Source organism: Calypte anna, chromosome 4A, assembly GCF_003957555.1.
Source record: "Calypte anna isolate BGI_N300 chromosome 4A, bCalAnn1_v1.p, whole genome shotgun sequence".
NCBI classification, from domain to species: Eukaryota; Metazoa; Chordata; class Aves; order Apodiformes; family Trochilidae; genus Calypte; species Calypte anna.
This window is the reverse complement of record NC_044248.1, coordinates 32,309,972-32,332,143: the sequence shown is the minus strand read 5'-3', so window position 1 is coordinate 32,332,143 and position 22,172 is coordinate 32,309,972. Positions and strand designations below refer to the sequence as shown.

The following is a 22,172-nucleotide window of genomic DNA, read 5'->3' as shown; positions in this document are numbered from 1 at the left end:
GTTTCTGAACCGCATAGTTGGAAATGTGTAGCTCCCTGGGTAGCAGACAGGCAGAGGGAAACACCCCTTCTTGACCATAAAAGGTCTGAGTGCATGTTCTCAAGTGGAAAATGTGTGGGATCTTATTTACAAATGTATAAATACATGCCATTCCTTTGCGCTCACAGGCACAGCTGAAAGTGAGCCAGAAAAGTAGGCAGTAGCAACTTGAGCTGATATTTCTATTACATTTCACCTAGCATTGTATCACTGCAGTCTGTATTTTTATGAAAGTCTATTTTATTCTATAAAGCCACGCACTGATCTCTAAATAAAGAAAAATCTTAATTGTATTTATGAGCATTTTTCATCTCGTGCACCAAATTACTCTTCTTTCCTCCACTAGTACCTTTAGCCTCTCCTAAGGCAGAGACAGGACACTTGGTGATCAGTGCTGGATCCAGCAGCAGTCAAGAAGCAAGCACATCCCACAGCAAGCACCTTTTTCCTCACAAAGGGCTGCCTGCAGATAATCCTAGAAAGTTAAGAACCCCTGGCAAGCAGCATAGCGCTGACACCATTCTCTGAGACACCACTCCCTGCTTTTAATGCTGCCCATGAGGAACCAGGTTTGGGATCACAACAGACTTTACCTAACAGGGTCATCCAATGGAGACAAAATAACCAGCATGCATTAGGCTGTTTATGACTGCAGAGTTCGTTCCTCCCCTAGCAATCCATTAAAGAAAAAAGAAAACCCAAAACATGGCAAGTAACAGCTCAATCATTAGGATATCTTTAAACATAGAAGGCAATCTTGAAAATTATTTCTAAGTCACCTCAAACACAAAAATGCTTTCCAAGTAACTTCCCAGGGTAAATTTAACGCTGAATTTCAATTTTCAAATTGCAACATAATAGTGCTACCTTATCAGTACTAACTCTAGAACTGCAGAATTTTAAAATATTGTCAGAAAAAAAGTGTTTATCTTGTGACTTCTACCTGATGAGCTTAATGAGGATTATTTAGCAGGTGTTATTTACTATGTGCATAATAACCAGAACTTCAGAGCACAGCTGCCAGAGTAAAGGAGTTCTCTCTGTAATATACTTCTCTAAGAACAACTATTTTTACATTTGTTGCAGTCAAAAAACACATTCCTAAATGCAGGATGGCACCCAAATGCTGACTCAAGAGAACGTATAATGGCACACTCAGGTGAAACATCTGATACCTGTGAAGGATGTGGGGTTTTTTCACTTAAAAAGAAACATGAAACCCTAGAAAATATTGGAGAAGAAATGAATCATCAATCCATCATTCACAAGGCAGACAAAGATATGGCTTTACCTGTGAGACTCACTGGTAAACATACTCACAAATAAAACTCAAGTCAGAGAGAAGGCAAAGAAAAGGGTGAGAGACTAGAAACTCGTTTGCAATATCTAAATATCTTTGGCTACACTGAAGAACCTGTTTATTTCTAGGGCAGGTTCCCCTTCAGTTAAAGGAGGGTCAAAATAATCAGTAAGGACAATTTGCTGCCATTATGATGCTAGGACAAAATCTTTAAACCAAATGCAAACCAAAACCTTTTCTACACATACATGTCCTTCCCTTACATGAATGGCAAATGGATCACAGTTTTCACAGCCTCAACACTGCCTTCAGATTTGCCAGTGACAGTATATGAACTCAATAAATAGACCTGTTCATTTTCCAGGCTAGTCAAGCAGAAGAAAAAGACTCCACTCCTCTTATGCAGAGGCCTAATGGAAGAGTCGATCCTGGTCCTGAAGGTTTACAGAAGAAAAACAAAAAAATTAAAAATCAAGCTATATGAAGAAAATCAAGGCCAAAACAAACAGAACACCACTTAACACCACAAACTAATGCTCAGTGAAGAACACTTCAGTAAGTTTACTTCCCATTTTTACAATCACCACCTGAATGACAACCTCTTTTACTCTTTACTCCTTTACTCTTTACTCTTTTAACAATTATAGACTTGCAGCAGAGCATGCAAACAGATCACTCCTGTGAAATATATGGCTTCAGCTCATTGAAGCTCCCAGATTTGAGCACAACACAAAGCAATTTCTCAGCATCTCTCCCACATGCTGAGCTGTGGTCTGGGACAGGACTACACTGCTAAGAGGAAAAACCTGAATATTAAGAACCCATGGCAAAAGCACAGAGAATTAGAGAAAACACTATCACTGCATAAATCCACGATGAACTCCTATCTCTGATACCCTTTGCCAACACTTTTTGGAATACCAGCAGATACCTACTTCATATGCATTTTTATTCAAATCTCCTATACCCAGAACACAAAGATATGTGCATATTTATTACAGACATACACACAAACACTATATAGGAGAACAGCGTGGAAGATTCAAAGCCTGGAGCAGCTCCCAGGTGAGGCTCCACAGTAGAAGGTCAAATCTAAAAGCCATAGGCAAAACCAAAGAATTAGATGATACTGAATAAAACAATCCAATAGTGCATGAGAAGCAACCAAAAGAATATTATCTTTTATGTGATTAAACTTTCTCATCACTAGAAACAGCAGATAGCAGAAGTTTACAAGGTTTTAAAGGTTTTACAAGGGCAGAAGTTTACAAGGTTTTACAAGGGCTAGCAAATCCCAACATTTTGCCTGTACTTTAAAAGAGAATAAAAATCTCACTACAAAAATGGTAGAAGGCAGAATAGGGCAAAGAATCACCCTTACAGTACTTAATGAGAAGTGTCAGGCACAACACACTGAGCTAACCAGACCTTTCATTTGCCTGGAATGGCTGCTATTACCTTCTAGATATTTCTCAGGGAGTTGCCTTGGCACACAAGGCAACATTACCAGTGCTTTCTTTTCATCTACAGCATTTTAGATCACAGAATTATACTTATCTCTGCCTTTTGGTCTCATTACTATTGATGATATTCAAAATGCACACCATTTCTGTATCTTTAATTAGCTCTCCTGGCCTATGTTTAATAAAATTGTTTCATCTCAAATACAAAGCACTTCTTTTTGAGTACAACTGAGAATATTTTTCTTGAATTCACCCCAACTTAATATTTAATAAGCTAATTAACCCTAAGTTTTACATCTTTAATAATTTCCAGATTTAGAAGATAATTTGGTAATTCTTAACTGAAATTTGTTAACAGGAGTCAAGTCTCAGTGAGCTTTGGGCTCCTTCCATTCTGTTTCTCCTTCTTAAAGTTTATAGCTGTGCTTTCAAACCCCAGTGCCACAACTGCTACAGCTTCTGCTCCTGTGGTTTCCACAGGTTAAAAAGGAAACATAAATGGACACCTAGTTACACCTTTCATGCAAAGATATGAAACAGTACTAAAATATACCTGAGGTTGTGCAAGACTGGGTAGCAGAATGGCAGTTACATTTCTGCAGATTCTAATGGGTGATAATAAACTCAAAGTATTTATTCAAATAGTGGCATACCCTAAATAAAAGGCATTATTGTAGAGCAAGAAAACTAAGTGCTTAAGACATAATTTATTTGGACCATCAGAGCAATTTTCCAATTTGAATTTGGTCAAAGCAGTGTGTATTCCCACAGCAAGTGACAGTGATCTCAGTCACCATTTCAACCCTCTGCCATGAGTAAGGGGAAAAGGAAGAAAAAACAGAACAGAAAAAAAATTACAAAAACGCCATCATGTCCCATTCGGCATCAACAGAGAAACAAGACTACCACACTGTCTCCAAGCCCCCTTTATGTAACACTTCATCTTTCTTTGGAATCCTATTGAGTAGTGGCTAAACCTAACTTAAAGTAAATTCTAAGAACAGAACAGGACAAATAGCTACACCTTGTGCTTTCCTTTGCTTATGCTTTATTACTACCTGAATAATGCTATGATATTAGGAAATATAACTGAAGTATTACACTGATAGACTGACATTAAGTGAAGTCCCTGGCAGTATTTTTTGCATCGAGAGAGCAATAAAACGGTCTCCTAGCTTTCTGACCCTGGAAGAGTTCTGCAGGTCTTTCAATCCTAATACATTGCTACAGCTTGAAGAGTTACGAAACAGTTGCTGAAGGTAGAATTATAATCACTAAATAATCCTCTGTAGCTAGATTAATGTTAAAATTTTGAAATCATTTAAATTATCAATGTTTATGAGAAAGATACAGAAAAACCAGAATCGTACCAAACCTGAGAAATAAACAACTTAGAAATATTTTTTTTTTACTGTAAGAAAGATGATGAGGTACCTGAAGTTATTTATAGAGTTATTTTCTGGACACAATCTCTTTAAAAGTAATACTGCTTATTTGGACATGTAAATGAATATGTAAATAGGCATTTGAAGAAGTAGGGAAAAAAAAGAACCCAGAACCAGTGAACCAAGACCTCTTTTTTTTCAAAAGAAAGAGAATCCAGGAAAACTGAATTACATACAGAATTTTGCACTACATTTTTACTTCTGCCTTATATCTGTGACTTCTATTTCAAAACAGTATTTATGGAACTGCAGAAGACAGCAATTTAGTACCATCTCTTCCTACACTACAGAGCAAGGAGCTATTTACCTAGGAGAAAATCATCAATATGTTTCATGGAAAAGATATGGAGAAAAAATGTGTATGTCAAGCATAGAAAACATTTGGATTTCTCTTTTTTTCCTCTTTTTCCCCCCCTTTTTTTTTGTTTTAATCATGTTCTATATCTGATCATTATAATGATTTTTTAAAAAGCTTTCCAATAGAGTTTCTCTACTGTTTTCTACAAAAGATAGCAGTAACAAACAGCTTGATCCTTTGAGCACATGATCCTTCTTACATTTATGACGTATTCTCTGTAATCAAGTGATCTTGAAGATCAAGGACTGACTTTTGTTTTGGTTGGATTTGGATTTTTTTCCTTCAGTTTTCAGGAACCAAACAGACCACTCCAGCTAGATGGAAGATGGTTCCCTCAAGCCCTTTTCTAGGATGGGGATGATGGAAAGCAGATGTTAGCCAAGCACCAACAGCCGAATGTTATAAGCATTATAACTTTTATTTCTGCAAAGTAACTCCGGAGCTCCAGGGCTGTTTATAGATAGAAATTACCAAAGCTCCTCTTCCTCTTGCTCTCATCATCTACATTTATGCATCTAAAGCATATCTGACTATTTCTGAGAGAAGTCTGCTTGGCAGGTGCAAGCTGCTGACCTTTCTATTCAAAAATCAACACTGTAACTACTGTCTGTATCACACTATTTTCCCACTGGACTCAATTAGAAAAAAAAAAAAAAAAAAAAAAGCCTACACATAAAAAACCAAAAACAAAACACAAAGAAAAACAAAAACAAACAACAACAGAAAAAACAAACAGAAAAAACAAAACAAACAAACAAACAAAATTAAAAAACCCACAATATACCAACCAAAAATGCAGACTTTAATCAGGCTAAGGCCACTTGTTTTTTTCAGCAGCCTCAGAACAGTTCCTCTTGCTTTTCTTTTACTTCATTTTCCTTCTCCCATCATCTTACCACAGGAATGCACTTGTTTTCCACTGCTCCTTCTTTAAGCAAACCACCCACTGACTTTTATAGTCATTTGGTACAACATAACCAGGAGACAGCTTTCGATCACAAACAGAGTCAGGTTGAAATTGGCCCTTCTTTTTGCGAGATGATAATTTTTAAAAGAATGAGGACTTTCTATTAGTTACTCTTGTTACTTTCAAAAAAAAAAAAAAAAACCAAAACAAAACACAAAAACCACATTTAAGATACATTAGAGGGAGTTAAACTAACTGGTTGCCTAGGTATCTAGAAACTCATGTGTACTGTGCCTATCAGGACCTCAATGCAATGAACACTTGATGCTCACTGAGAAAAATACTGCTGTTGAAATTTTCATTAAGTAATTAGTTTGATTTTCCTTCACATGAGCTTCTCTGTGCCCTACAAAGACCAATTATGTACTTCCATGAAGACTGCCTCCCTATGGTTTATAAACATAGGCACTCTTGATTGTAAACTCTTTAAAGAGAGCATAACATTCTGTTCCTCCTATTTGTTTTTTGTTTGGTTTTTTTTTTTAAGTACACACAGAAAAAGAAAAAAAACTGCTTACCAGCATGATGTATGACACGAGCTCTAAGCAGAGCTCCCCAAAACACAGGAGTAATTAAAAGCTAAGGAAAAGAAAGAAAGAGGTCTTGGTGGCATTCTCCTCAGAAACATTTCAGGCCTTACGAAATCATTTTTTCCAAAAGGGCCAGGAATAAAAAAACCAAAATATGGTTGCACTGAATCTCTCTTGGCACTAAGGCGACATTGCACAGCTTGACATTTTCTCTCTACTTGCCTTATGGCTCAAATTCCAAGTGGAAACAGAATCATGTGCCAGAAAACAAAGTATATTCTCAAAGTATAATTGAGAATTTTCAGAGGCATGTGATCTTTCTGATGCCATTAGGTCTCACTTTTAAAAAACTCTGATTTTTAATTTTGAAAGTATTATAGTTGTCTCTTTTTAAAAGTAATTAAAATTATTGGTACAACGCTGTCTCTTAAAATCACACTTACTGGCCACACAAAATACAAGCAATTTGAAAGGCCACAATATTTGGATTTTGGTACAGAAGAAGAAAGCAGAAACACAGAGATTTCTTATATCCAACACCGACAATCCAATACTGATATAACCCTCAGGTTCCTCAGACATATGAATATATGACATTGAACAATGTTTAGGCATGAAAAACAACTGCATATGAAAGTATTGGTTTCTCCCTTTGCTATGACCTCAGATTGACATCTTGAGACAGAAAATGCCACAGTGTTCATGTCTCTCTCTGAAGAAGTGAGCCTCCACTCTCATTGATCATTAGGAGCTATCAATAACAAATACAAAGCCAATGGCTTACCAATTATACTTTGTGACAAGCCATCCTCAGGACTTAACCAAGCATTACAAGCTTGTCTACCAGAAGTTTAGCTGAACAACAAGACAGACCTACCTGTTTGAACAACCATTACACACACTTATTTTGAGGAACAGCACCTCAATGAGCTCTCCTTCTCCTTCAGGCTGTAGAAGGACAAACCAGCCAGTGCACTGCAGTGTTTATGAAAACTAAATTGCAGCCTTTGCTGTTACCACTTTACGTTCTCATAAGTACAGTGAAAAATCTTCCAGACGTCCCTTTTCAAAAGCTGTACATGATGTTGAAAACAGGTGGTACTTACCTAGCAGACTTATTAAAAAAACTACATCATGCACAAGAGTATGAAAAAGAATTCAACCACATTTGCTAATCCAAGTACAGGTATTGTGCTGGAGCCCTTTTAGTCATCCTTTTACTTCAGAAAGAAAAAAAGATACACAGAAAGACAGTTTCTATGCAGTGTTGTTGATGGCTAACATTTTTTTTCCTGTAGATGGCCTTCAACAGTTTTCCTTTTCATATTTTTACCTCTCAACATTCTCTATGTTGACTATGTTGAACATCCAACATTGTTCAGCTTCTGCAAACTATGGAAAAGACTTCTCCCTTAGCATAAAGGTAAAGCACTATTTCAGTTGCAGTTTTTATCAAATTATTTTCTTACTTCTTATTAACATATTTCCATAGCTGTCCATCAGTATTTTACTGTAAATAGGGTAGAAAATTTCTTGTTCTACAAAGCACTTGAATTCCTTTCCCTAGGAAAAGCACTGAACTATAAAGGAAAACAACAAAAATATAGAAGTATGATTAGCTTTTATCTTTCAAATACTACTTTCCATAAATCTACTTTATTACAATTCAACCATTAGCAATTTCTTTTTTTTTCCAGATAAGAAAGCAATTCACATGCAATAAATTATTTCATTAGCTAGACATGCACAACCACCAGGGCAAATATGAATACAATTACTGAGCTTAATTTCACATTTCATGAACATAATCAAAAATCTGAAAAAGAAGTTACCCTGCTAGATGTTTCCTTTTCTCAAGCTTTGATTTAATAAAAGCAATTTCATCTTGCAAATGTGCATCATGTGATTTTTTTTTCTAGTAACTAGATTCAACCAATTCTCAACTTCAGTGGATCTCCGCATTCACGGTGAAAAATTTTTGGGTATTTTAGTGAGCAATCCCTCAATGTACTTTGCATCTTTTACACCTATCCTAAGTCCTGCCAGTGTGGAAGGTCAGGGATTAGAGCTAGACATATAGTAGCTCTATTTACAAGTTAGTATTCATACTCAGGTAAGTAAGAACAATACATCAGTAGTACATAGAACAGCATGCAAGAGAGTAAATAGCAAGTTTATAACAGCCTTTATATCAAGGATTTTACTACAGCAGGGCCAGGAGTTAACTAAATGCAATCTATTACCACAAATACCAAGTACTTTTTAGAATAGACTTCAAGCTTTAAAGCAATATCCTGCAGAGTGATGATGGAAAGTAGTGACCGTAACTGAAAAAACAGCTACTTGTGAATAAAAACTAACATCACTATGTTATAGCTGTCCATCTAGTCTTAGGCCAGCCCATGGAAGGCAGTAGAGGCAATTAAAAACAAATAGGGTGCTGCTATTCATTTATAAAGCCATTCACCAAAAAAAAAGCAAAAAAAAACCCCACAATCAAATCTCTCTAAAAGCAGACAAACCATATTCCAGGGTTATATTCCAAGATCCTCAAGGTGGGCAGGGGTGTCAGGACTTTGAAATCAATAGATATTGTATTCAGTAACAATATCTGGATGCACATATTCCAAAACCAGATGACATGAACCAGCTGCAGCCACAGAGATCAGATGTTACCCTCTGTTGAAGCCTAACAGTCACCTCCAAGCTGCACGTCGTGCTAGGATCCACATGTTCATCAACCCTATTGCTTAAAATTAAATGCACGCAATAACAGCTGACCCATAGGAGGGCAGGGAAGATTCCTTTCTTCCCGAACACAAGCAAATTAAAGTGAAATTATAAATATTATTTGGCACATTACCTCCAATAGTTGAATCTGCACATACACATACAAGGTTACTATTTAAATATATTATTTATTGAATGTTTGGGACCTGTTAAACATACTGTTAATCCACTTTGAATACATTCACGTTGTTTTGGCTCCAACATTCACACTGCTTGCCCAAGCCAACTCAAGAGATTCTTGCTTTTCTAAAACTACAGAGAACATATTCCCATCTGAAATGCAAATACTCAATGTAAAGTTTACTAAGGGCTTACTAAAAGTGAAAAAATCTGAACAAGTCAATCTAGTCCAAGAACATATCTCAATAATCAAATTAGAAAAAAACATACAATCAGCACCCACATAAATAAAAATGTCAGAATAAACCACACACAAGTGCACATAACTATAAATTTGAGTAACTAAAGACCATCTACTAAGCAGCTGCTGCTAGAAATAAATGTTGAGCTGTTAAAATTGTCTCTAAGAAAACTAAGCCCCAAATCTATGGTGAATTATTTTAAACCCTTTCAGGTTAATAAGAACCATTAACAAGATTTGGGGGTTTGTCAATAATGATCAAGAGAAATAAGCTTTATACAAGGACATGGATCCAACCCTGAAACAGTAACATCATAGATTCTCAAACTTAACCTCAAAGAGAAGCTACAGATCCTGCTGAACTAATGGAACATGTTAGACACACTACAAACACATCATTGCTTTCTTTCCCTAATGCAAAGAACTAATGAGGTCTTGGTTAACATAATTACAAACAAAGCAGTAAAAATACAGAAACATGCTACAACTATTTCACTAGGTATTGTCACCCCACAGTACCTTCACACCCATCTTCATGCAGAGAAAATTAGAAAGGCAAAAGCCCAGCTAGAACTCAATCTGGCCACTGTCATGAGATATAACAAAAAATGTTTTTACAGATACACGAACAAAAAAAAGACAGCCAAGGAGAACCTCCATCCTTTACCAGACTGGGGGGGATGACCATTGCTACCAAAGATAAGTAAGGAAAAGGCTGAGGTACTAAATGCCTTCTTTGCCTCAATCTTTAACAGTCAGGCCAGTTATCCTCAGGGTATTTAGCCTCCTGAGCTGGAAAATAGGGACAGAGAGCAGAATAAACCCCTAAAGTCTATGGGATAGGATCCACCTGAGAGTACTGAGTAACTCATGGAGGAGCTTGCCGAGCCACTCTCAGTCATAGGAATGGTTGTATTAGCACCAAGGTTGTATTAGCACCTAGAGGTAAGTACTTTGCAAATACCTACACCAGCCAAGTGCTATGAGAAATACAGTGAGTCCTTAGCAGAACATTTTAGGGTATTTCAAGTTTTAGACCCTTGTCTGACTATGGATATGCAGTGCTCCTTAAGGCTAGGCATTTTTGCATGACCCAAGGCAAAAAAAAAAAGTCCAACAGGAATCCTTAGACATATTTTAAAGAGTAGCATTTAGGTTAGGTCATATATAAGTTTCCTCTTGTCTAGAAATCATGTTTGTTTTGGAGACATTACTGGTTAGCTCTCAATTACGAGGCCTTACTGCACTTTCAGGTTCACTCTAGTTACACAAGGAGCAGAAAGGTTTGCAGGCATGGGTGTCCCTGTGTAACAACAGACACACTAATGAAGAGCTAGACACTGAAGCCTTGGGATACTAAAATCAACACTTCCCAAAACTCTATTTTTGAAAACACAACTTGCCAACAATGTGAATACAACCCTTTTTAAACCCACACTGTACCATACAGCATTGATTTGATTCACTTTATGAAAGACTTCTCCAAATGCTCTTTAATTACACATACATACTTCCCCATAGGGGAAGGCAGAGTAGTTCCCATAGGCAGAGTATCAAGCATATAAAAGATGAGTCAACAGCTCATTATTTAGCACTGTATATACGAACAGGTAGCTTTACCCTGCAACCTGTACAGTTAATTACAATTAACTCCAAATTTGTGCTGAGTAAAGTTATTTCATTCCATAATGACCTGCAGACTATAGTGCATAAAAAGTTATAATGGGCAGCTGACATTGCACTGGTAATAGCAAAGCTGAGCACCTATCTCCAGAGAAGAAAGCAACCTACAGTAGCTAACATCAATGGCTCTTCCCCCAATCTGCGAAATCTGTCATACATAAGCTTACGTTTACATAGAAGTATAGACTAATCATGCAGAATGTATTTTAACATACAAAACTATTAGTTACAATTATCCATGCCAGTATTTCAGAACCCTCCAACAAATGATGAAACGAGTCACAAGGGCTTGTGAGCTGATACACCATAGATAGAATATTCAATGCTTGAATTGTTCCAACAGAAGTTTCTGTGACTAGCAGAGTTTAACTTGGATCGCAGTCACCACTGTTCTGCACAAACCTATTTATATGAAAAGAGCTGAGAGCCAAAACGGTTGCCTGTAATTAGTTCAGGCATGTTTGAATCCAGAAGGGAAACTCTTTTAGGTTATTTTCCCCAGAAACACTACAAAGTTCTACACAGCTTTACAGTATAACCATTGCAGACCAAGAAAGGCCCCTCATTCACCTAGGGAAAAAAAAAAATCAAATTATACTACTGATTTGTTCTCCTGTTTCTGAGCTTTACTCTGAATGCCCTGCAACATTTTGAAAACACCATTTCTGAGAATTCGTCATCTATACCGTCAAAGGCATTCTAGCAGAAAAAGAAAGTCTTGTTGAGGGCACACTTCAGTCAAGATGACTGTAAAACCTAACCCACACCTTTGAATTTGGACTGCTATCCATCACTTAAACATCTTGTAAATGACCCAATTTGTTTACATGGCCCTATAGCTTTTTTATGACTTTCCATAAAGAAGTTATTACATCCATTCCTTTTATTTTGTTTTAGAGCAATTTGAATGAGCCCCAGAACCAACAAGCAAGTGAAACCTAAGACTCATTGCAGATGGAAGTAGCCTCATATAACTCACCACTACTGGTGACATAGTCAGAACACTAAGATTGGAAATGCCATACCTTCACACACAGCAAAAGATTTCCTGTGCCATATGTCTTTTTAAATGTTCAACTATTGTATAAAATGAATGCCGGTTTCCTGTCAATCAGAGGAGGAACCTGGAACCCCTGGACTTGTGACTCTGCTTTGAACAAGCAGGAAGGCAGATAGTTAAACCATTAATTTTTTATTTAAAAATAAAAAAATCAGCTTTTCACTCTGGCTGCTATCATGAAATGGCTCAAACAGTGAAGCTCCCCAAATAGCAGTCTAATAAAAGACTGGACAACTTAATGTTCTGGAAAAGGCTACCCTAGAGGTCATTAAAATCAGCAATATTATCCATTGTTTCACATAATATCTTCCAGCAAAGTAATTTTCCAAGTGCATGTGCTTTTAAACAAAGTGATGCTTTAAAAAAGGCACAGAGAGATTTACAGCTCTGGATTGACATAGAAGGTGTGGTAAAAGTGTCTCCAAGATCATTTTTCCAGTGTAAGCTACTCTTCAAATATAACACTCCTTAGTATTTTACACTTGGACTTTTCCTGCACAGAAAATAACTTTGCTGACATGTGCCAAACTGAGTAATGGTTTAAAGATGTAGAATATTCTATCTACAAGGAGATCTACTCCTTTACCTTTTGCTGCCTGAACCCAGCTTGATGCCCATTTATCAGATCACAGCGACCAATTCCCTAATTATCTGCAGCATCTAGCCTCCCACCTCCTTAAGTCATTTATTGCCCATTCATTGTAAGAAGATGATAGCAAAAACAATGGAAATATGAATTAAATGTAGAGGAAACACAAACCACGATGCTTCCTTTTCCCAATATATTCTTAGCTTTTCTGAGGCAGACTTAGTATTTTGAGAAAAAGCCATGTAAGGGCAAGAGAGGAGTTTAAATCCAGCATTAAAAGTCACCAGCTGCTATGCCAGACCTCCCTCACTTCCTTCAGAAGAGCTATACTATCATAGGAAATATAACTACCATACTAACACCTGTGTTTGCTTAGAAAACAGGAGTACTAAAAAGTTTAAAAAGATTTCTACTGGGTTCCAGACACAAGCCCTGGTAAGATGTGTGAACAGAGGAAAGCAATCTGCCTCCCTGCCACTAACCTAGTTGTTCACCTGGCTTATTCAGAACCAGTGCATACTTTGCACTGGTCGATAAAAGTGAGCCATGCCTGCACATGTCAATAATCAGTTTTAACAAAGTCAAGGAGAAATTTGTGTTTTGGGCTTCTATGAAACAGAGGAGTAAAGAGTTGCTCTTCACCCTTGAAGAATCTCCTTAAAACATCTGTGTTATATAATAACACCTTGAATGCCTTTACCATAAAGCAAATTAATAATATTGCAAATTAATTCAGAAAAAGGCATATTGCCACTGAAAAAACACAGCAAATGTGTTACTGGTTACTCCCCTGCAACTCTCCTATCCTCAGTTCTATCAGAGGATACCACTACATGGTATATAACCTTTTGAACATGTTCTTATTTTCATATGTAGACACTGGTTTTGCCTGTATCATGTTGGACTGCAGTACAGGGGAAGTTAATTCAATATTGCCTTTCCCCTGCTCCAAACACCTGCATATGGAAATAGCAGTAAGAAAAAACAGTGATTAGCAATGTGAACACCTTCACTGCAGAAATTAACCTGCCCAGTATCAAATCAGTCCAGTCTGAATGAGAACAGTCACACAGAGCTACCATAATCCAGCAGCTCAGAGAGACTGAACTCAAGTCAGTGAGTTTTTCTGAGTTGCAGCCTCCTCATCTGAGGGTTCCGTCAGCAAAGGTGAACATAAAGTGTCACAAGTTGAGAGGTGGCACATGCTCTCAGGACTTGAGAGGAATCTGTGGACCCAAGAAGCCTACAAGCTCAGAGCAAGTGTACAGTCATACACCGCTGCAAGGTGTAGTCTAATTACCGAACTATGCACATGCTTACCAAAGACAGAATATTTGGAATAGAGATAATTTAACTCAGAAAGAAAGATGGCCCTTGCTAACTCTAACATAGAAGGCCTGCAAGAGACCAAGGAATTAGGTGGTCTTCTCTCTTATTACATTATTTTTTTAATAGTTCTTATACTCTCTGTGTAATAAGACTTTCTAATGTGAGGGTCTAAAGTTCTGCCCTGTTCTCACCAACCAATTAATCTGTAGAAACAGATTAGATCAGGAAAACATGAAGAGAGGAGACTGCACACATGCTTTGTAAGATGGTGCATCTTCACATGAAAGACAACTACTTAGCATGCTGAAGGATCATGAAATTAAGCACAAATAACCCAGTGTAATGCTGGGGGTATGTTTATGAAATCTCAGCAGGAGGATGTCAAGGTAAGAACATCAGAAGTTAAATTGAACCCTAAGGCTAGTATGTCTATGGATGGAGCCATGAATAAATTTTCATTGCATTATCACCTTAAAATAACATTCTAAAATGTAACAAAGCTTATAGAAAAATCAAATTTCTACTTTAGCTTCACAGTAGCAAATGATATATTTTTACCTGTTTGAATAAAAGCATTTCACATCAGACACAAGCTGTAAAAGAAAGAATGACAGGGCTGAGTAAATTTTAATGTACAATTAATTTCTCAGATTATCCAAACCCACTAGGCATTCATACAGGTACCTAAGTGCTACTAAACCAGCCACACTTCTACACATTAGATCTGCTCATCTTCTGTTGTAGAACTTTTTCTAAATCCCACCGGTTTCCGCTAAAAGACTACATATGTACAGGCCAGCTCCTAAAATGATTATATGCTGGGAAGTGACAGGGCACATACTTCATAATTAAAAAGATATAGTTCTCTGGTAAAGCCAAAAGCTATGTATAAAGCAACTGAAGACATTTATTTCCAGCTAAGGGAAGAGGGCTTGCACAGCGCATCCTCTTGTAATAATCAGGAACTGCCCGATCCAGCAAAAAACCAAAATATGGAACTACTCAACAGCAACAAAAACCCCCAAACCACTCTGCTGTAAGGCACAATCACTGCTGTAGCATGCAACCCAGTTATTTGCTGTTACATTCTGACAATGTAATAATTAGATTGAAAGGGTTTAGGTAAAGTTATCATACATATCCAGGACAAGTAGCCAATGGTATGTGCTTTTAAAACACTTTTACCAAACATAAGAAACAGCGAAACAGCAGAACTAAGGAAAAATCCCAATCAGCATTTTGCTGAACAGCAGACAATATGCCAGGAGTCACAAAGGCAAAAAAAGTTTTTTTAAAAAGCTCCTTTATTGTAACTTATTGCAGTGTTGAAGAACCTCTCTAATTCACCACAATCTTTTACTTAAAGTCAAAAGAGGATGTGGTACAAGTCTTCACTCTCCAGGAAAAGAGCTTAAAACATTTCAAAACAATCCTTGCACTGAACAGAAATAGATTAAAATTAAGGAAAACTGCATCATTATCAAGTTTCCCTCTAGATGACATGTGCTTATATTTTATATTTCTCAAAATTAAGGCAATTTTTGCTACCCAGCAGTACTCAACAGACTTTATCAGTACTCATCAATTCAACAGGACCCAGCAGAAGTGCTACCAATTCCCACTGCTTTGACAGATGTTGGTTTAGATGATATTTTGCAGTCAGTGACTGCACCCAAGCAAAAGCACTGACATTCCCCTCTGCAAGGATTCAATGTCCTGCATCACCTGGACATCCACACCTCTTTTCAAGTGTTCAGCCCAAGTTAAATGAACTTAATCAGAAACTCTATGTTTTTATGTTGTCCTCAGCACAGAATAAGCCAGAAACTCACTTTGCAGATACACAAACCAGGAAATCCTCTACGCGGCTGTCAGGAGATGCATGAGACCACACATGTGACAAGGTGACAAGAGAAGCTCCCTCTGGCAATTCAGCTACTGGCTCAGCTCCAGCTGCATCCACCAACTTTTCCCAAGGAGAGCTGGAGATGTTCCAGTCTCAAACTCCAGCCCAAGGACTCCTGTTTGCTGGTTGTTTTTTTTTTCTAGTGACAGAAACCTTGCCTGTTTCAGAAAATTTAAGAAATACATTATGAAGTGTTCAATAAAGAGTTTCTATTTATGTGGGGGAAGCAAAAAACAAAACAAAACAAAACAAAACCTCCCGCCCAACCTTAAAAATTAAAATTCATCAACAGATCCATTAACAGACCAATACATCACCAGTGCTGCAGAATTGACAGAAGTAAAAAAAGTGCTTTGGTTTTATAAGATTTTTACTTCAGCTACTCTATTTACTGCTGTTCATTTACACTTGAAATTGACTGCAGGAAAATGAATACTTCTAACTAGTTAGTCAATTTCTTGGTCCTCTGAAGTAACTCATTAGTACATTTTAAAAGTACATGTCACATAAGATACACACTTCATTACCTATGGCACCCGATAGATTTTAATTTTGTTATAAAAACATCCTCATATTTCCCATAGAAACCATAACAGCTGATAGTTTAGCAAATTTACATTCAACATTTATCCCATCTTGTCCAAAAAAAGCCAAGAAAACAGACCCTAGAGATTCTCCTGCCATCTCATGTTGTAATAAAATCTAGATTAAACTAATAGCATCACATAAGCAGGTGCACACAAACAACCAGAGCTTCGGCACTAAAATTAAGTTACTAAAATTAAGTTTGCATTACTCAGTCCATCAGTATCTCCCTCAGGCATTGTTGAAACTACCAGAACAGGATGAAGATACTACATGAAAATAGCATTCAAAAGTAGTTGGGAAAGTAGAAAATTGTAAGAGAAAGAAGAAATAAGTAAACCATCCAAGTAATCGAATTCTGTATGCAAGAGGTTTAATTGTTTTCTTCGAAAGACAGAGTAATTGATTTTTCTCATCTCTTTACTTTAATGTGGAAAAATGGTAATAAATGTATCAGACAGGCATAAGAGAACTGGTAGACACCTAAGTATGGCAAACCCTTCAAAGCATAATCTGTTTTTCAACAGGACAAAGAATCATGGAAATGAAATCTACCCTGTAGTGCCATCACTACATGCACTGCTGCTTCAGCTTCCAGAAAATTGCTACATAAACTTGCTTGATGCTCCAGATGAACATTTACTCACTTGAACAGCAAAAAAATACACCAAAGATGAGTATGAATTTTTCAAGGAAATCACATAAAGCTCCTTACCATCAAGGAGAATTTACAAATAAAACTTAAAGAAAATCTGACCATAACACAGGGCCAACAAAAAAGAAGGAGGGATTTTTAAGTGGTTTCAAATGGAGATACACTGACTTCACAACAATTATTACACTGAATTCCTTGGAGGTAGCAGCAAAATACTGTGTTCTAAGAATAGTTCATTTACAAAGGAATATTTACACTAGGAAATTGCCACCTAAAATGACACTTGCTATGCAGCAGAAACGATAGAGCTCTTTATGTTTACATTTAGAAATTAAATCTAGTCAAATTGTAATTTTGAAGTTAATAACCATTTAGCTAATAAAGAAATAATATCAAGAAAAAATTATGAAAACATAAATCTTTGAGCATATGCTTACCCTTTGTAACACAAGTAGTCCCCACTGACTTAATAACTGGTCAGAGACATCTTCAGTATCACCTTGAAGCAGTAGCTACAACACCCAAGTGGCTGCCCAGTAATGCTGTAATCCATTCTCTGACAAAACTCCTTGGCCATTTAGCAGTTTTACAAGTAGAGGACAGATATTTTACTTATAGTCTGTGTGAGTAAAAAATCTCCCTCTCTTCTGACCAAATATTATTTGGCACGCGAATAGCAAAATACTCCAGGGAGTTTTAACCTGCCTCTAGCTAAAAGGTATACAATCTTTAGATTGCAGCAGAGTGTAAAAATCACTCTAATTAAATCAAGTGAGAACTGGTTTGACCAGTATTACTGATCCCCCAAATAATTAACATCAGTTAAGAAGTCAGGGGTTGGCACTCAACAGTACCTAAACTTGTACTTATTTTTAAGTAATGTTTGCAACTAAACAACTGGAAAACAAACTCCAAGAAAGCTATAAGCAGTACATCTACTGCTGTAAAGTATTAACTACCAGAGAATACAGTTCCAGGGCCCTCCTTAAAAAATATATATATTGTCCTGCCTTTACATTTGTTTGAAGGTGCAGTGATGATACCTCACACATGCCAAACTGCATTGGAAACCAGTTCAAGCCTGACCTAAGGCAGCTGCACTTCTGATACATGTGAACAGAATCTCCTTTGTGTTGTCACATATACTTACAGCTATTTACAGTTTTGCTTCTATGCTGTATGATGTACTTTTCACACTTTATCGTTGCACTCCCACTGTTGGACCCTGGTGATCCTTCAGGGCCCAGCTATGTTAGCCTGTAACAAACCTCTTAGGACTGACTGACAACATAGCAGGTTCCTTTCAGCCTGACAAAGTAAAGCAATGGTAATTCCGTGTGGTGATATGGTTCATATGCACACCATGCAAATTTAACATAAGGCAGCGTAACAGCATGAGGCTTGGGTATATTAGTACCAAATCCACTTTGTCACAAACTGCTGCCCTAAAGCCTCTACACACCAGGTAAACTGGGAAGGGGTAGAAAGTGAGTGATTTCTTCTCTCACACAGAGCAAATAATATCCTGTACTATACACAAAGTCTGATCAGTTTCCTGTCAGAATAGCGGAGTCTCTGAGTCTTTTGATCACTTTCCTCTGGCCCTTCACAGTTGCTCTGATTAGAGATTGATCCCCGTGCTGCTCTTTGATCAGCAGCTCCAGCAGCCTGCAGGTGCCATACATCATCACACTAGCAGGCCATGGCAATATTAATCTCCCCCTGCTAAATTTGCTACAGCACTGCATACTCTACCCATCCACAGAGCACTTGTGGAGGTCTCCAAAACTTTGCATTTTATTAAAGGATATGATGTAGAATACGTTTATCTGGGGAGCCACAAGTTCAAAGTTGAGAGAATTGAATTAGCCTCAAATCTGCACTGCTGCTTTATTCCATTACAGTTCAGAGAGTTTTGAGAGCTCCCAGCTTGGCCTTTTGTGTTGGTTTGTGCCCAGAGTGAAAGCTTGTTCTAGCTGACATGCAAAATACTGAAGTTTTCACGCATACATACAAACCCTCCCATACATTAAGAGCCATGAATGTACTAACACCCTTCATTTTAGATATTCTACACTAAGCGTAGTTGCATGCAGTATATAACGTTTCAGTTTGTAAAATATTCTTTAAAATGACTTCATAATAGCAGATCAAGAGGAAAGGCACTTAAAAATCTGAATAATGTAAATCATATGGAGTTCAGAGGCTAAGCAAATTACACACCCCGAAGCTGCCCTTGCTGTATGAAAAGAGTCTTTCTCCAGCTCTGCGCAGCCCCAGCCCAAGGGAACTTGCATTTGAGAGTTTTCTAAACATTTCAGGTACACTTGAAAGTTGAAAGTAATTCTCATTTCCTAGGCGGGATTAGCTCGTTTCCAGCCCGTACAAAATACCACTCATTCACGCACAGACACAAAACCCCACAGCCACCCCCCCACCCCCATACGGGTTCAGGGTAGAAAAGTGCGCGCGTCTTTTTTGTTGTTGTTGTGGTGGGGGGTTTTTTTGGTGGGTTGGTTGGTTTGTTAGGTTTGGGTTGGTTTGTTTGTTTGTTTTTCGAAGTGGGAGGGTGGGGTGGGGGCGCAGGGTGGAAGAAGGAGAAGGGGAGGAACATTCTGCACCTCCGAGCCCAGCGGAGGAGGCAGGGAGCAGGCAGTGGGCTCCCTCCCGAGGGCCGCTTCACCCCTGCCCTTTCACCCACAGCGCTCCCCTGAGCGCGGCGCGAACACCCGCTGCCGAACCCTGCTCAGCCCGGCCAGACACGGAGCTCACACGCACCCGCGCAGGGCCGCGCTCCCTCCGCGGCGCCGGCCAGCCCCGCGAGACAGAGAGCTACGCACCGCTCCGCTCCGGCCGAGCGCCTGCTCCCACCCTGCCCCTGCCCTTGCCCCGGGCTACACGGCGGCAGAGCTGCAGCCGCTGCTCCTTACCGTTCTGCTCCTTGGCGCCGGCGAAGGCGAACTTGCTGCTGAGGTCGGACTCGGCGGCGGCCCCCTCGGCCAGGGCAGATGTTAGCAGGAGCAGCCCGAGGAGGAGCATTGGGCCGGCGGGGCGAGGGGCTCCGGCACAGCAGGCACTGGCGGCACGGCACCACCGAGGCCCGGGAGTCTCTCAGCAGCGCCCGGCGCGGGCTGCGCCGCTGGGGAGAAGGCAGCACTGAGCCTGCTCTGGCAGCAGAGAATTGCAGGGTAGTTTCCACATAATCCCATCCAAAACTTTTTCCTAGAGCCCTTCTCTGCGTCTCCAGGTTTTGTTTTTCTTCAGCTTTTTTTCTTTTTTTTTCCTCCTCTTAAAAAAAAAAAAAAAAAAAAAAAGATCAAAGCAAAATCTGGACCCAGACCAGCTTCCCAAGGACTAAACAATCCAGGGCTGCAGGAGCAGGGGCTGATGAGGGCGCGGAGAAGGCGGAGAGGCGGGGGCAAGCGGGACCGCTGCTGCCGCGGAGAAGCGCGCACCTGTCAGCCGGCAACCAGCGACGGGGCGGGGGAGAGAGCGGAGCGGGGGGCGGGGGAGAGCGGAGCGGGGGGCGGGCCGGCCGGCGGGGCGGGCGGGCAGGAGGCAGGCGGCGGGGCGGGCGGGCAAGGGCGGCCGTGGTCCCGCAGAAATACCTTCCTCTCCTTTAAACTCAAAGCGGCCGCGCTGCCAGGTCGGGCAGCGTTTCTCGGCTCCCGTCCCGTCGAGGGCAGCAGCTTTAGGCGCCGGGAAGTTGCCGGTTAGGGAGAAGGAGGCGAGCGGGGCGGACTGCGGCGCTGCCCCCTCTCTCGCGGCCAAGTGGCGGCGCAACAGGTGCTGGGGCTGCCTCGGCCCCCTCATGATGCGGGTTCCTCCCGCCCCGTGTGGAACCGAGGTGACCGAAGTCCCGGGTCAGTTTCTGAGAGAGACGTTGAGTGCTGATTTACCAGTAATTGGGTTTCGTGCTTGAAAACTGGGGTTAAGGGTTCCATGGGGAGCACGCCCTTGTTCCTGGGGTTGTACAACATGGAGAGGAGGTTTCAGAAAGGCTTTGGGTGCAGACTGGTGTTCTTTTTGACAGAGTTTGCTGGTTTGGCTACCCTGAAATGAGACCTCTAGCAATTTACATAAACAGATGGAAAAGTTGAGCTTTTAACTTCTCCTCTCTTGCTGAAATGTTCTCTGGTACTCCATGAGGCAGTATCCCTAGAGCAGACAGCGTTGGGTTTCTTCTTGCTCTTTCACCAGAAATCAGAATTGAATTTATGGCAAGGTGTATTGCTCCCCATTGACACTGGTGAGGAGTGGAAGGACTGATGGTATTCAGCCCCCCAAGATGGTGATGCTGTGTTCAAGCTTCCCTGCTAGAGCTGGCGTTTCTGGTTTGCTTGGAAAAGAGTTCAAACACTGACTACATGATGGATCTGGGTAACAAGACCAAACGCCAACAGTGATGGCAAGAGAGGCAGTAGGAAGGACAAATCTTTTCCTCTCAACTGAGAAGTTTTATGGGAGCTTTTTTTGATTGTGATTTCAAGCCCCCATAGCTCTGAGGTGGTTTTGGGGACAGATATGAAGACCTATACAGCTGTGGTCGTCCTCACTGTCTGTGCAAGATGCACACGAGAAACTGAGCCAGCATGGCTGGAGTCTTCAGGACACACTATATGAATTTCTTATCCTTTGACCCAGCTCTTTCCATTATATCACTGAGCTGCTTCTTCACCTCAGCCAAACTAACCCTTGAGACAGTGAGAAACATCCCTTCTGTTCCTAATAAGTGATATATTTCTAGTAGCAACTGGAAGCTGTCCAGCCAAGCAGGGCTGTCTTCTGAAAGGCAGACTTGGAGCATACCGTAAATAGTAACCCTTCCCTTAGTGTGCGAGGAAGCCTACTGCACAAAGCAGACTGTGTCTGTGTTACAATTTGTTAATTTGTTTGCTTTCACTTGCTAGTTTAAAATTGAAAGAAAACCAACATACTTTGCAGGTCTTCTGCCTTGATTGTACCCCCAAGAAATGGGGTTTTTAATCAAATAAATGAAGTCTTGTACAGTACCTTAACCTTTGTTGCCTGGGGATTTTATGGGCTTCTTTGTATTTTGGGGAAAGGATGACAATTTCCCTCTGAAAAACATGGACCTAAAGTCTCACACTG

The 22,172-nt window shown here is 39.6% G+C and overlaps 1 protein-coding gene across 1 annotated transcript in view; it reads right to left on the bottom strand.

Annotated features, from left to right (window-relative positions):
- The window catches only part of PDGFC (platelet derived growth factor C), a 128,632-nt gene extending 108,337 nt beyond the window's left edge, over nt 1-20,295 (bottom strand). Inside the window, 1 exon segment of the mRNA XM_030449844.1 lies at nt 19,991-20,295. Coding sequence (XP_030305704.1) covers nt 19,991-20,099 — 109 coding nt within the window. The 5' untranslated portion in view covers nt 20,100-20,295.
- Between the last annotated feature and the right edge of the window lie 1,877 nt (nt 20,296-22,172).